The 15,519-nt window shown below is 40.0% G+C and overlaps 1 protein-coding gene across 1 annotated transcript in view; it reads right to left on the bottom strand.

The window, feature by feature from the left end:
* The window catches only part of LOC135968529 (uncharacterized), a 31,575-nt gene extending 21,584 nt beyond the window's left edge, over positions 1–9,991 (bottom strand). Inside the window, 5 exon segments of the mRNA XM_074025078.1 lie at positions 4,795–4,968; positions 6,454–6,549; positions 7,768–7,894; positions 9,620–9,673; positions 9,768–9,991. Of these exon segments, the coding sequence (XP_073881179.1) occupies positions 4,795–4,968; positions 6,454–6,549; positions 7,768–7,894; positions 9,620–9,673; positions 9,768–9,773 (457 nt within the window). The 5' untranslated portion in view covers positions 9,774–9,991.
* Positions 9,992–15,519: the final 5,528 nt, after the last annotated feature.

Raw genomic sequence — 15,519 nt, 5'->3', positions numbered from 1 at the left:
TCGGGTTGTGACACTGAGGGCCCATATTTAGTAGTGAACAAGTGCATGAGAGCAAGGAAGTAGGAAAGAGAAGGAGTGGGATGAAGTTAAGAGGGGTAAAGTGAAGTAATTTTGTGTTAGTTGAGGAAATGGCAGTTGAAGTTGTGCACACCTAAAAGATGAAAACGCGATCTCTGGCTAGGTGTGTGAAAGCTTTTGTTTTTGGGGTTTGGCAAGAGTAAATTTTTGGAGAAGAAGTCAGAGATGGGGGTGGGGGGCTTTGTTGATAGTTTCCTGCGTTATTTGCAGTGTGATTGAAAATGGATTACATGGTAATTATTGGTATGTCCTACAAGCATGAATTAAATAACACCTTGTAAAACTTATGTGGGGCTAGGATATTGAACGTAGGTGCGATTAATAATGGCATGGACTAGGAATCAAAGACAGGTTCTGCGGGACGTGTTGTGGTGGGACCAGCTTTCTGCGATGGGGTCGCGTGCAGACCAGAGATAAAAGATACCAAATGCATGGAGAGCTCCCGTGACTGGTTAATAGGGTGATAGACCCGTGATCCATCGAGATGTCTTATTTAAGGGGAACGTGTGGGTGATCTTAGTTATATGGCCCTGAGGTAAAGAACCAGATGCCGGATACAGTTCATTATAGCTACCCCCACGATTTATGGGCCCGGAGCGAGGAGAGTAGCACTCTTGTGCGGGATATTGATTTCATGGAGGATGGTGAACAAGGGACACCTAAGTGAGGGGGGTATCCGTGGTGAGGAGGATTAATTTAACTTGGATGTTAAATTAAATCTCACCACTCCCATTCAGCATAGTATTAGAAGTTCTCATGAGGGCAATCAGGCAAGAAAAAGAAATAATGGGTATTCAAATAGGAAAAGAGGAAGCCAAATTCTCTCTGTTTGCAAATGACATGATTGTATATTTAGAAAACCCCATTGTCTCAGCCCAAAATCTCTTTAAGCTGATAAGCAACTTCAGCAAACTCTCAGGATATAAAATCAATGTGCAAAAATCACAAGCATTCCTATACACCAATAATAGAGAGAGAGCCTGAGTCAAATAGAGAGTCAAATCATGACTGAGCTCCCATTCACAATTGCTACAAAGAGAATACAATACCTAGAAATACAACCACCAAGGGATGTGAGGGACCTCTTCAGGGACAACTACAAACCACTGCTCAAGAAAGTAAGAGAGGACACAAACAAATGGAAGACCATTCCATGCTCATGGATAGGAAGAACTGATATCGTGAAAATGGCCATACTGCCCAAAGTGATTTCTAGATTCAATGCTATCCCCATCAAGCTACCACTAACTTTCTTCACAGATTTTGAAAAAACTGAATTTAATATGGAACCAGAAAAAAAGTTCATATAGCCAAGACAATCCTAAGCAAAAAGAACAAAGCTGGAGGCATCATGCTACCTGACTTCAAACTATATTACAAGGCTACAGTAACCAAAACAGTATGGTACTGGTATCAAAACAGATATACAGATCAATGGAACAGAACAGAGGCCTCAGAAATAACATCACACATCTACAACCATCTGATCTTTGACAAACCTGAAAAAAACAAGCAATGGGGAAAGAATTCCCTATTTAATAAATCGTGTTGAAAAAACTGGCTAGCCATATTCAGAAACCTGAAACTGGACCCCTTCCTTATACCTTATAGAAAAATTAACTCAAGATGGATTACAGACTTAAATGTAACACCTCAAACCATAAAAACCCTAAAAGAAAACCTAGACAACGCCATTCAGGACACAGGCATGGGCAAAGACTTCATAACTAAAACACCAAAAGCAATGGCAACAAAAGCCAAATTGACAAATGGGACCTAATTAAACTAAAGAGCTTCTGCACAGCAAAAGAAACTATCAGAGTGAACAGGCAACCTACAGAATGGGAGAAAAATTTTCCAATATATCCATCTGACAAAGGGCTAATATCCAGGATCTATAAAGAACTTAAACAAATTTACAAGGAAAAAAAAAAGGCTGGGCGCGGTGGCTAAAGCCTGTAATCCCAGCACTTTGGGAGGCCGAGACGGGTGGATTACGAGGTCAGGAGATCGAGACCATCCTGGATAACACGGTGAAACCCCGTCTCTACTAAGAAATACAAAAAAAAAAAAAAAACTAGCCGGGCGAGGTGGCGGGCGCCTGTAGTCCCAGCTACTCGGGAGGCTGAGGCCGGAGAATGGCGTGAACCCGGGAGGCGGAGCTTGCAGTGAGCTGAGATCCGGCCACTGCACTCCAGCCTGGGCTACAGAGCGAGACTCCGTCTCAAAAAAAAAAAAAAAAAAACATCAAAAAGTGGGCAAAGGATATGAACAGATACTTCTCAAAAAAAGATATTTATGTGGCCAACAAACATATGAAAAAAAGCTCATCATCACGGGTCATTAGACAAATGCAAATGAAAACCACAATGAGATACCATTTCATCCCAGTTAGAATGGTGATCATTAAAAAGTCAGGAAATAACAGATGCTCGAGAAGATGTGGAGAAGTACAAATGCTTTTACACTGTTGGTTGGAGTGTAAATTAGTTCAGCGATTGTGGAAGACAATGTGGCAATTCCTCAAGGATCCAAAACTAGAAATACCATTTGACTCAGCAATTCTATTACTGGGTACCCAAAAAATTATAAATCATTCTACTATAAAGACACATGCACACATACGTTTATTGCAGCACTATTCACAATAGCAAAGATTTGGAACCCACCCAAATGCCCATTAGTAATAGACTGGATAAAGAAAATGTGGCACATACACACCACGTAACAGTATGCAGCCATAAAAAAGGATGAGTTCATGTCCTTTGCAGAGACATGGATAAAGCTGGAAACCATCATTCTCAGCAAACTAACACAAGAACAGAAAACCAAACACAGCATGTTCTCACTCATAAGTGGGAGTTGAACAACGACAACACAGGGACACAGGAAGGGGAACATCACACACCGGGGCCTGTGGTGGGGTGGGAGGCTAGTGGATGAATAACATTAGGAAAAATACCTAATGTAGATAACAGGTTGATAGGTACAGCAAACCACCACAGCACGTGCATACCTATGTAACAAACCTGTACGCTCTGCACATGTACCCCAGAATTTAAAGTATAATTTTAAAAAAATCAAAACAGAATATTAATAAGGAAACAGACTACTTAAAGGTGGTATAAAACAAATATTTCTCACAGAGGTATGGAGAGCACTCCTCAACATCAGGTTACACACCCTTCTCAATAGCTCATACAACATATTTCTTGATAGACAACCTCTTAGGCCAAAAAAGAAGTCTTACCAAATTTTTTAAAACTGAAATTTTATGAATTATTTTCTATGACTAAACTCAAATGCAAGTATACAACAATAATAGACAGAAACTGGAAAAAAAAAAAAAAAAACAAATGTGAGGCATGGTGGCTCACGTCTGTTATCCCAGCACTTTGGGAGGCCGAGGCAGGTGGATCATGAGGTCAGGAGATCAAGACCATTCTGACCAACATAGTGAAACCCTGTCTCTACTAAAATGCGAAAAACTAGCCAGGCTTGGTGGCACACATCTGTAGTCCCAGCTACTCAGGAGGCTGAGGCAAAGGAATCGCTTGAACCCAGGAGGCAGAGGTTGCAGTGAGCCGAGATCGTGCCACTGCACTCCAGCCTGGAGATAGAGCAAGACTCCGTCTCAAAAAAAAAAAAAAAAAACAAAACCATATATATATATACACACACACATGGGAATTTAACAAAACACTCGAGCACGCTCTTATGTAAAGGTTGTAATAGTTAATATTGTAAAGATGTTCATCCTGGTCAATCCTGGTCAATGTAATCTACAAATTTAATGAAATGTTTTTCAAATTTCTCATTGTATTTTTGAAGAAACAGAAACAGCAACCCAAAACTATATCGAACCCCAAAGGCAATAAAGTTCCCATCAATCTTAAAATAATAATAATAATAAAGGAATGCTGCAGGCATTAAAGTTCCTGATTTGAAAAGACATTACAAAGCTACAGAATTAAAACAATCTGGTATAAGGATGAAAATTAAACTAATGAAATAGAATGCAACCCATATATATATATACTTTAACATGTATGGTCATATGAGGAGTCATTTGCATAGCAATAATTATTACTGTAAGCTAACAGGTAAAGGCAATGCAAATTTCCGTCACCAAATCATTCAGTAAATACAATTTGAAATATAAAAATACTGGAATATCACTCAGTTTTCAAAAACCAGAAAACAGTCTACCAATTATAAAGATAAATCTTGATAACGTTATGCAAAATGAAATGTCAGCCACAAAAAGACAAAGATTGTAAGAGATAGATAGATAGAAAGCATTTACACTCCTAGAAGCAGATAAAAAGAAAAAGGTGCCCTATTTGCTTAACCCCCAACAGCAAGAAAGTTTGTCAGTCATCCATGACAAAAATGTCTTAATGAGAGAACCAGGCATCATGGTTAGTATCTGTAATGACAGCTACATGGTACAGTAAGGTTGGAGAACTGCTTCAGGCCAAAATATTACGACCAACCTGGGTTATGCAGTGAGACCCCATCTCGGAAATAAGTGCCTTTAAGAGAGCTTTGAGATCCAGGGAGGGAATTGTGAAACTTTGCTGAGCCCAAGATTGAGGAGCACCCTTTTCAGAAGGCAAGCTTTCATTTAGGTGGCAAACTACAGGACCCCTGCTCTTGACTACAGACCAGAAAATGTCCCACCCAACTCCATCCCACTGAGAATTTTGAACTTACTCTGTAAGCATCCCAAACTTCTCCCAGCCACAGTCTGTGAGAGGTCTTGGTCTTCCAGAAGCCTGGAGAGATACCCATTTAGAGCCAAGCTGGCAGGCCTGCAGACCTTGGTCCCAATAACAGTTCCATGACTCAGTTCCAGCTTCCTAAGCCACAGTTCATCGCCAGTTCTGCCTATGTAGAAACCCACAGTGACCTCAGAAATCCTCTCTGGTACTCAGTACAAGCCATACTAATCCACATCCTAATATAAAGCCCACCATATGCAGACCTGACTGCAGAAACCTGCCCTAGCATCTATCCTACTGAGCAAAGTCCTGAAGGATATTTACTGTGTCCAAAAGTAAAATGGGAATTACAACTACCCAAGTCCTTTATGATAAGCCGACCCTAGTGCAGAGCCAGCAGCCTTGTGACCAAGCTACAACCCCGCTCTACTACAAACCCAGAGGGCATTCTATCACCCTGGGGGCCCAAGAAAGGAAGATTTTTACCCTCTGAAACCAGTTTATCAAAACTTTGAGGTGTTTGCTCCTTCAAATTGAGACACCAACGCAAAAGTATATTGTGCCCATCGTCAAAGCTTCTATTTTAACACAGCACTTCATGTATGTGGAAGAAAAATTAGTCAAAAAATTTTTAAAGTCAATGAAATTGAAGGCAAGTAAAACATTGCTGCTTGTAGATCATGCAATGTTCTCTATAAAAAATCCATAAACAGTACATTAAAACCTTTTAAAACAAATAAATACACTCAGTAAATTAGCAAAATATAAAATTAACATACAAGTTATGATTCCATACACTTAAACTATCTGATAAAATAGAGGAAGAAAACAATCTTATTTAAAATAGCACTAAAATAATAAATATCTGAGGACAAATTTAACCGAGGAACTGAAAAACTTTTCAAGTGAAAGATTTATCAATGAAAAATAAGAAAACACAAATAAATTTAAATACATTTTCTCTATCGATTCAAAGAATAAACGCTAAAACACCATATTATCCAAAGTGATCTCTAGATTCAATAAACTTTCTATCAATATTCCAGTGGTTTTTTTTCACAGTAATGAAAAATACAATCATAAAATTTACATGAAACTACAAGAAACTGTGAATAGCCAAAGCAATCTTGAAGAAAAAGAAAAAAGCAGAAGGACATCATACTTTATAATTTCAAACTATATTTCAAGACTATAATAAAAACAGGATGAAATGTGCAGAAAAATGAACAAAAAACACCCAATAATACAGAAATCACTACTCTCACACATTTCAGAGATGATGGAAAAAGAGAACTTAAAAGATAGTCTAACGTGGAGTGTCTTAAAATTATGCAAACATCTGTGTGTCCACAAAAACAAAAACGAAAAAACTCAGATTGCACACTCTCTTGTATGCCATGAACAGTACTTTGGCTGTCACTGTAAACTTGAAGGAAGATTACTGAAGGGAAAGAAGAATTCTTAGATATTTTAAAAGCAAAAGAGAGAAGATGCCCCTGTGTGAGAGAAAATTTAAAAATAAAAATAAAAATTAGGCTTTCCAGAAACTATTTCTTTTGGAACACTGCTTCCCATATCACTTTAGGGACTTGCTTTCTTCTTCACTTTGGACCTGTCATCCACGTTGTCTGTTGTATTCACTCTCACCTACCTGAGGGTTCTTCCGCCATCTCATGTCTCTTCATATTCCAGGGCTCTTTTCCTTGCTCCAGAAAAATGATCAGGTCTGGCTTAGGGACAGCAATACCTGTTTTATTAAAAATAAGTAACATGCCTCTTGCTCATATTCTCCAATTAAAAACTTAATAATGTGCTCAGTAAAGAGGATTTAACACAATATTCTAATACATTTATCCCAAAATACTAAATTACAACAGAAATTTCTAAATATTTAGAAAATACTCTAATTTTGTGGGTTCTTACTTTTATCACCTGGTACTACTGAATTAAAAACTGGTGGTGGTAATTAGATTTTAAAGTGTGAGCAATAATATTTTATGCCAGTAAAATTTTGAAATTACCATTAATCTAAAGTGAAGGACAGAGAGGAGCTCAAGAATGTGGTAAGTTCAGGTCAAGATGAAACATCTTGAAATTTTTTTCTCTATGGAAAACTCCCTGTGATTTTCTTGAAAACAGAAATCTGAAGCATAAATTACCAAAAAGAAATTATACAAAAGAGCAATGCTGGCCGGGCGCGGTGGCTCAAACCTGTAATCTCAGCACTTTGGGAGGCCGAGACGGGCGGATCACGAGGTCAGGAGATCGAGACCATCCTGGCTAACCCGGTGAAACCCCGTCTCTACTAAAAAAATACAAAAAATTAGCCGGGCGAGGTGGTGGCGCCTGTAGTCCCAGCTACTCGGGAGGCTGAGGCAGGAGAATGGCGTGAACCCGGGAGACGCAGCTTGCAGTGAGCTGAGATCCATCCACTGCACTCCAGGCTGGGCGACAGAGTCAGACTCCGTCTCAAAAAAAAAAAAAAAAAAAAAAAGAGCAATGCTGTTGGGAGCTGAAAGCCTGAGGGCTGTGACCAACTCAGCATTCCACTGGACTTGAATGAATCAAAAGGCAAATTGTTTATCATGAATGCAGAATGTGGGCAAACTTGCTTCTGCTCATGCCGCCAGAAGGTACACTGAGGACAGTCACTCCCTGGGTTAACTACTGGGTTAACTACCTCCTTGAGGTTAACTACTGGAACATCTGGAGAGTACTGTTCAAAGAATACAGTCACTAAGTCAAGCAGCTGACCACAACCTCCCCCTTCTCCCTATCTCCTTTACTCAATAAATATGAAGAGCTATAGAAGTTCACGGCCCTTGTTCACTAGAAGCAAGGAGTCCCCTGGTGCCGTCTTTGTCTTTATTCCTGCATTCAACCTCCTTTGTTCAGGCCAATAAAGTCCGCAGCAAAATGAAACCTATCGCGTATACTAGGAATTGCATATTAAAGTTATTCTCACCCAGGAAGACCAGGTTTCTGTAGTTCTCTAACATCACATTCCTATATAAATTCCGCTGTGCAGTGTCCAGGCATTGCCACTCCTCCACAGAGAATTCTATGGCCACATCCCGAAATGTCAATGATCCCTGGAAAACACACACAAACACACTTATTTACCAAGTGGTCATGGGCATAATTTTTAATTTGACTCAACGTAAAATGGAGAGAGTAAACAGAGCTGGTTCTGACTTCTAAGAGTGACTGAAATAATTCAATAAAATAGTTTTCAACTAGAAATATTCTCTAATGTATTCTCTAACTCTGAGAAAACAAAGTGTTATAAGATCCATAACACCAGTGTATATAGTGTATTTTTCTGGACAATAAAGTATAAAATTGAGGGCATAAACATTAACATGTACAATTTTGAGTGCTACATTTACATCATACAGAATTAATCGTGTGCCGGGCATGGTAGCTCACACCTGTAATCCCAGCACTTTGGGAGGCAGAGGCAGGCAGATCACCTGACGTCGGGAGTTTGAGACCAGTCTGACCAACATGGAGAAACCCCATCCCTACTAAAAACACAAAATTAGCTGGGCATGGTGCTTTGTGCTTGTAATTCTAGCTACTTGGGAGGCTGAGGCAGGAAAATCGTTTGAATCCAGGAGGCGGAGGTTGCGGTGAGCTGAGATCGCACCATTGCCCTCCAGCCTGGACAACAAGAGTGAAACTCTATCTCCAAAAAAAAAAAAAAAAGAATTAATTGTGTGTATTTTTCAGATGGACATACTTTTGTATATTATTCAGATGGAATAGACATGTTGAGTTAGAAGCTATCACTCAAATTTTTATGTGTACAATAAGCTGGAGATCCTGTTATTGCAGATTTTTTTTTTTTTTTTTCAGAAGATCAGGGATAAAGTCTGAGTTGCTGAATTTTTAACAAGCTCATCAGTATGCCAATGTTTTTGGCCCAAAAAGACTATTTTGTCAAATATCCAGTAATTGAATGACCCTGTGTTTTTCTGGTTTGTAAATAAAGATGAGAGCCTTCATTTTCCAAAAACAGACAAATGCAAAGGAAACCTAAGAAAGAAGGGCAGCTGCCAGATTAAATGTGGTGGTTTGTTCACATCAGCTGCATAAAGATACTTAACAATGAAGAGAAAAATAATTAATTCTATAGTAAAACATGTATCAGAGAGCTTATCAACTAAGTGATTTATTAACATCAACTACACTAGAACAAACTTTTATAATGTCCTGATGCACCCAGAAGGACACAGCATTACTGCTGAGACACTGCCCCCTGAAAGGTAAATTATAGTCTGAATTTAACCATAAGGAAACATTAGTTTTATGGAAAGTTCAAGATACAGGTATCTCCCATGTTCTGTAATTTTTAATAGTGATTTTAAATAGTCTTTCTTTAGCACTGTAAAGAGCAGTTATCTCCTATCAAATTTTTTATAATTTTCTGGGTAATAAATACCATACTGCTTCAATGGGTATTTTCTTAATCCTATACTGCATAGACATAATAAAGAACACAGATGAAACCTCAACATTACATGTTCTCTGTCTTCACTAAAAACCCCAGGTTTTCCCCAACAGGAATTTGGAGTATCTACACCTTCCCATGTTCAACAGCCACAAAGGGACATTTTTAATATTGCAGATTATAAATTCATAGTGAGATTTCTGCATGGCATATAAGAAGCCATAATGTAGAGAAGGCTCTGGTATATAGAAAAATATATTTTTCAGAGACTTTGATTATTGTAAGAATTTTTTAAAGTAGTTAAGACAAACTCATTAGGGAGGAAAAACACAAGTAGAGAAGTACAGGTTTGCAAGTACCAAACTTGTTTCCTGGAGGAAGCAGAGTGGACACAGATCTTGATCTGAGACATATTTAGCTGAAAAAAAAAAAAAAAAAAAAGGCCATTTTTTCCTCTTTCTCCTCCTTCTCTAGGATTATTTCTCAGATAAAATTCTCTGGGCAAATTATACCTGCATCTTGAGAACATGCCTTTAAAAGTGTCAGCACCACAGGTCTACCTGCTGTCACCACATCGACAGGCAGAAGAACCAAGACAGAGAAACTCCACCCATTTCTGTCCTTCATAGGAGAAGAGATTGAGAAACAATGAGTAGCTCCACAGAGATAAAAATACACTTTTATTTTGTCCTCAGGAGCCATCCCCTGACACAGGCACCAGCAATTTCCACTACAGTACTGGAAATACGGGCAACGCTGTCCTGTCCCTACCAAATCCAAACAGAACGGGTTTTTGAATCACCCTTTAATGCAAAGATGGAACTTAACTGTCATGAATGTATTTTGAATTCCTCAAACTTGATTCTGACCTCACCTTAGAGTCACATGAACCACTTAATTAAAATAACATGGTGGCTTCCACCAGAACAATAAACAGAATCCACGGACAGGGCACAAGTAAAGAGAGTTCTGCAAAATGGCCAGGTGACACTCATTAGAAGCCTGGGCTGATAACCCAGCACTCTTGTCACAACACAAATACTTCTGGTACAAATGAAGACAATCATTCTTCATTCTAAAGTATTATATTCTTTGCTGACTCTAAAGATTACAGAGAAAACAGAAGGTAGCAATTTCTGAGTAAGTCTGCATTTGGAAAACAACATGTGCACATGTACTAATGCAATGTTTATTAAGCAGGTACTATGTGCTCAATAGGATGTTACAGAGCACTGTGATAGCACATTATGTGGTTTAATCCTAATAACACCCTGTGAGTCGATACTACGTGTTCAATAATTCCAAGGCTTTAAAAGACCCAGCATTTTTATTTCTATTTCTGTTGATCTGTCATTGATTTTTTCAAAAGATGCAAAGAGTAAAAGGTAAATATAGACAGATGAAAGATGTCCGGAGCTGCACGCCCCGGCCATAGCGAATGATAGCTGACGATTGGGAACGCCTGAGCTCTATTCATTTCCACCCCACGCCTTCTCCCTATCTTTGCCTTTTCTCCCTGTATTAATACCTCATAAAAGATGGCGCTCTTCCTGCTTCTTCTTCACCTATTTTTCCCGCGCCCGTGAAAATTACTACCTGACAGCGCAGGTGCAACATGACGTTCGACCAGAGAAACCAATACCTATCTGGCCACGCCTCCACTATGAGATCATTTTCGCCTTGGCCCAACCCTTTTCCCTCCAAGTGTATATAAGGCACTGCATTACCGCCATTAAAAGAGAGAGACTTGATCAGAGCACTGTCTTGTCTCCATTTCTCGTATCTCTTGTTCCCCAAATTCCCACCCCCTCCTCCAGGGCCTGCTTCGACTATCCCGCGGGCCGGGAGACGTGGCGCCCGAACAGGGACCTGGAAACGAGGGACACTGTGAGGAAGAGGACGCCAAAGGATGGTCGACCGCTAACAAAGACAAAAGGAATTAAACTGATCACCGCGGGAACCTGCCGCGTCAGGATCGAAGGTAAGTGAGGCGTCCGAAATGGGACAAGAATTAAGTCAGCATCAAATATATGTAGGACAATTAAAAGAGGCTTTAAAGATACGAGGAGTAAAGGTTAAAGGTAATGACTTGTTTAAATTTTTTGATTTTGTAAAAGATATTTGCCCTTGGTTCCCACAGGAAGGAACTATTGATATCAAAATATGGCGTAGAGTAGGGGATTGTCTTCAGGACTATTATAATACTTTTGGGCCAGAAAAAATTCCTGTGACCGTTTTCTCTTATTGGAACCTCATTAGAGATTTAATAGATAGGAAGGAGGTCGATTCGCAAGTCGTGGCTGCGGTCGCTCAGACAGAGCATATTTTGAAAGTGAGCTCCCGTTCTAACCTTGCAAGGCCTCCGCAAGATACGGAGGAGGGTCTCATTTCCCTCGAGGGTGATCATGGGAGTGGATCCCAGTGGATGTGCGGATGGCTGGGCGGGTCTTGCATGTTTGCAGTTTTTGTAAATTTGTCGAGTACTATCTGAAAATAATTATTACTATTCAGTGATTCTCAAGCTTTCTCAATTTTGGCAGTGTATATGAACCACCTGAAGATTGTATTTTAATTGGTTAAAACAATGGTTCTCATTGAGTTTCAGCCTTCAGTGTGCATGAAACTCACTTGGGAGGCTTGTTCAATCACAGCTTGCAGAGCTCTGCCCTCCAAGTTTCTGATTTGCTGCGTCTGGGGTGCAGACCATTATTTACTTATCTACCATGTACCCAGGTGATGAGGTTTTTGGTCTTGTAGGCATGCTTTGCGTTTACAAGATTTAAGAGCAGTAAATATCACTATGATCCTTATGGGTGCCTTACAACCAGGATTACCTTCACCGGTTGCGATTCCTCAAAAATATTTTAAAATCATTATTGACCTTAAAGATTGCTTTTTTACAATTCCCCTTCATACTGCTGACCAGAAAAGATTTGCCTTTAGTCTTCCATCTACAAATTTTAAACAACCAATGAAACGCTATCAATGGAAAGTCTTACCTCAGGGTATGGCTAATAGTCCTACCTTGTGTCAAAAATATGTAGCTGCCGCTATAGAGCCAGTCAGAAAAACGTGGGCACAAATGTATATTATACATTATATGGATGATATTTTAATAGCAGGAGAAATTGGCGAACAAGTCTTACAGTGCTTTGCTCAACTCAAACAAGAGTTAGCAGCAGCTGGACTACAAATAGCCCCAGAAAAGGTACAATTACAAGATCCATACACCTATCTTGGTTTTCAAATTAATGGACCCAAAATCATTAATCAAAAGGCCGTTATACGTCGTGATCATTTAAAAACTTTAAATGATTTCCAAAAATTACTGGGAGACATAAATTGGCTTCGACCGTACTTAAAACTCACTACAGGAGAGTTAAAACCTCTTTTCGATATATTAAAAGGAGACTCTAATCCAAAATCTCCCAGGTCCATTACTAAAGAAGCATTAATGGCACTCCAACAGGTAGAACATGCCATTGCAACACAATTTGTTACCGGTATTGACTATTCTCAGCCATTAATATTCCTTATTTTTAACACAACAATAACCCCTACTGGCCTATTTTGGCAGAACAATCCCATTATGTGGGTACACCTGCCCTCCTCCCCTAAAAAGGTTTTGTTGCCTTATTATGATGCCATAGCTGATCTAATTATCTTGGGAAGAGAAAACAGTAGAAAATACTTTGGAAAAGAATCCTCTACCATTATACAGCCCTACACTCAATCACACATTCATTGGCTATTACAAAATACGGAAGCCTGGCCAATTGCTTGCGCTTCTTATACTGGCTCAATTGACAACCATTACCCACCTAACAAACTTATTCAATTTTGTAAACTTCATGCGTTTGTGTTTCCCCATATTACCAGTAAAGAACCTCTCAATGACGCATTACTAATTTTCACTGATGGATCTTCCACAGGACTTGCCGCTTACACCTACAATAATGTAGTCGTTAAATTCCAGACCACTTATACATCAGCTCAGCTGGTCGAATTGCAAGCTATAATTGCAGCACTATTAGCTTTTCCTTGTCAGCCACTTAACATTTATACAGACAGCACCTATCTGGCTCATTCAATACCCCTCTTAGAGACTGTGCCTCAAATTAAACATATTTCAGACACAGCTGACCTATTTTTACAATGTCAACAACTTATTCGAAAAAGGACTACTCCCTTTTTTCTTGGGCATATTAGAGCACATTCAGGATTACCGGGACCTTTAACACAAGGTAACGCAACAGCTGACGCGGCAACAAAAATCATAGCCACAGTCACTACAGACAATTTGCAACAAGCACAAAAAGCACATGCCTTGCATCATTTAAACGCCCAAACCTTAAGACTCATGTTTAAACTTACCAGAGAACAAGCTCGACAAATAGTTAAACAATGCGCCAACTGCATAACGTATTTGCCTGTTCCCTATCTAGGAGTTAACCCCCAAGGACTCATCCCCAATGAAATTTGGCAAATGGACGTTACTCACCACTTAGAATTCGGTCAGCTAAAATATATCCATGTATGCATAGACACCTATAGTGGATTCGTCAGTGCAACTCTCCAAACAGGAGAGGCCACCAAACATGTCATAGCTCATTTATTGCATTGCTTTTCTATTTTAGGAATACCCAAACAAATCAAAACAGACAATGGCCCTGGTTATATAGCCAAAACCTTTTTACAATTCTGTAATACCCTACAAATTAAACATACCACAGGTATTCCCTACAATCCCCAAGGACAAGGTATAGTAGAAAGAGCTCATCTGTCTTTAAAAACTGTTATCACAAAATTAAAAGGGGGGAGCTGGTACCCCGTGAAGGGTACCCCTAGAAACATACTCAATCATGCCCTGTTTATCCTTAATTTTTAAATTTGGACAGTCATGGAAAATCGGCTGCCGATCGTTTCTGGCATCCTGAATCTCAAAAACAGTTTGCAATGGTAAAATGGAAAGATCCACTTGATAGTTCATGGCATGGCCCCGATCCAGTTTTAATTTGGGGAAGAGGCTCAGTATGCATCTTCTCACAAAAAAATGATGCAGCCAGATGGCTGCCTGAAAGATTGGTAAGACAAATCATAACCATTGTCAGTCCAGGGAAGATAAATCTCCCTGAGAAGTTCTCTCCTTCTTGTTTTTCAGAAAATGAAGCCTAACATGAGATTCCTTTGGAGAATAATCGCTCTATATAACATAGTGACAGTCTATGCAGGTTTTGGTGACCCTCGTAAGGCAAGAGAATTATTACGAAAACAATACGGCCAGCCTTGTGATTGCAGAGGGGGACAGGTATCTGAACCTCCGTCAGACAGAATCACCCAGGTGACTTGCTCGGGCAAGACAGCTTACCTAATGCCAGATCAGTCATGGAAATGAAAAGTGTTGTTTTTACGCCAACAAATCCGGAATCGTCAGAGATAAGATAAAGACTTTACAGGAAGAACTAGAAGAGCGCAGAAAAGGTCTGGTCGCTAATCCCTTGTGGACTGGACTCGATGGACTTCTCCCCTATCTCCTGCCATTTCTTGGTCCTTTACTTACTCTTCTACTCTTTCTCACTCTCGGGCCTATAATCTTTAATAAGCTTATGGCATTCGTCAGACAACAAATCGAGGCCTTCCAGGCCAAACCTATACAGGTCCATTATCATCGCCTTGAGATGACTGAAAATGGTGAGTCTTATTTACCTTAATAAGACCACCTCCCCTGTGTGCTGAACTGGACGGTCAATGACGGGTAAGAGGACACTATCTCCATCGGAGCCTAAGACAGGAGGGCCGCCCTTGCTGCTGCCTTATCCCATGACGGGCCTAGAAGGTGGGGATGAGTTGACCCAACCTAAGACAGGCGCAGTTCCCGAGGGGTCGTTTTCTCATCATAAAATAATTAAAAGGGGGACCTGTCCGGAGCTGCACGCCCCGGCCATAGCGAATGATAGCTGACGATTGGGAACGCCTGAGCTCTATTCATTTCCACCCCACGCCTTCTCCCTATCTTTGCCTTTTCTCCCTGTATTAATACCTCATAAAAGATGGCGCTCTTCCTGCTTCTTCTTCACCTATTTTTCCCGCGCCCGTGAAAATTACTACCTGACAGCGCAGGTGCAACATGACGTTCGACCAGAGAAACCAATACCTATCTGGCCACGCCTCCACTATGAGATCATTTTCGCCTTGGCCCAACCCTTTTCCCTCCAAGTGTATATAAGGCACTGCATTACCGCCATTAAAAGAGAGAGACTTGAT

Source organism: Macaca fascicularis, chromosome 19 (genome assembly GCF_037993035.2).
Source record: "Macaca fascicularis isolate 582-1 chromosome 19, T2T-MFA8v1.1".
Taxonomy (NCBI): Eukaryota; Metazoa; Chordata; class Mammalia; order Primates; family Cercopithecidae; genus Macaca; species Macaca fascicularis.
This window is presented reverse-complemented; position numbering and strand designations above follow the sequence as displayed.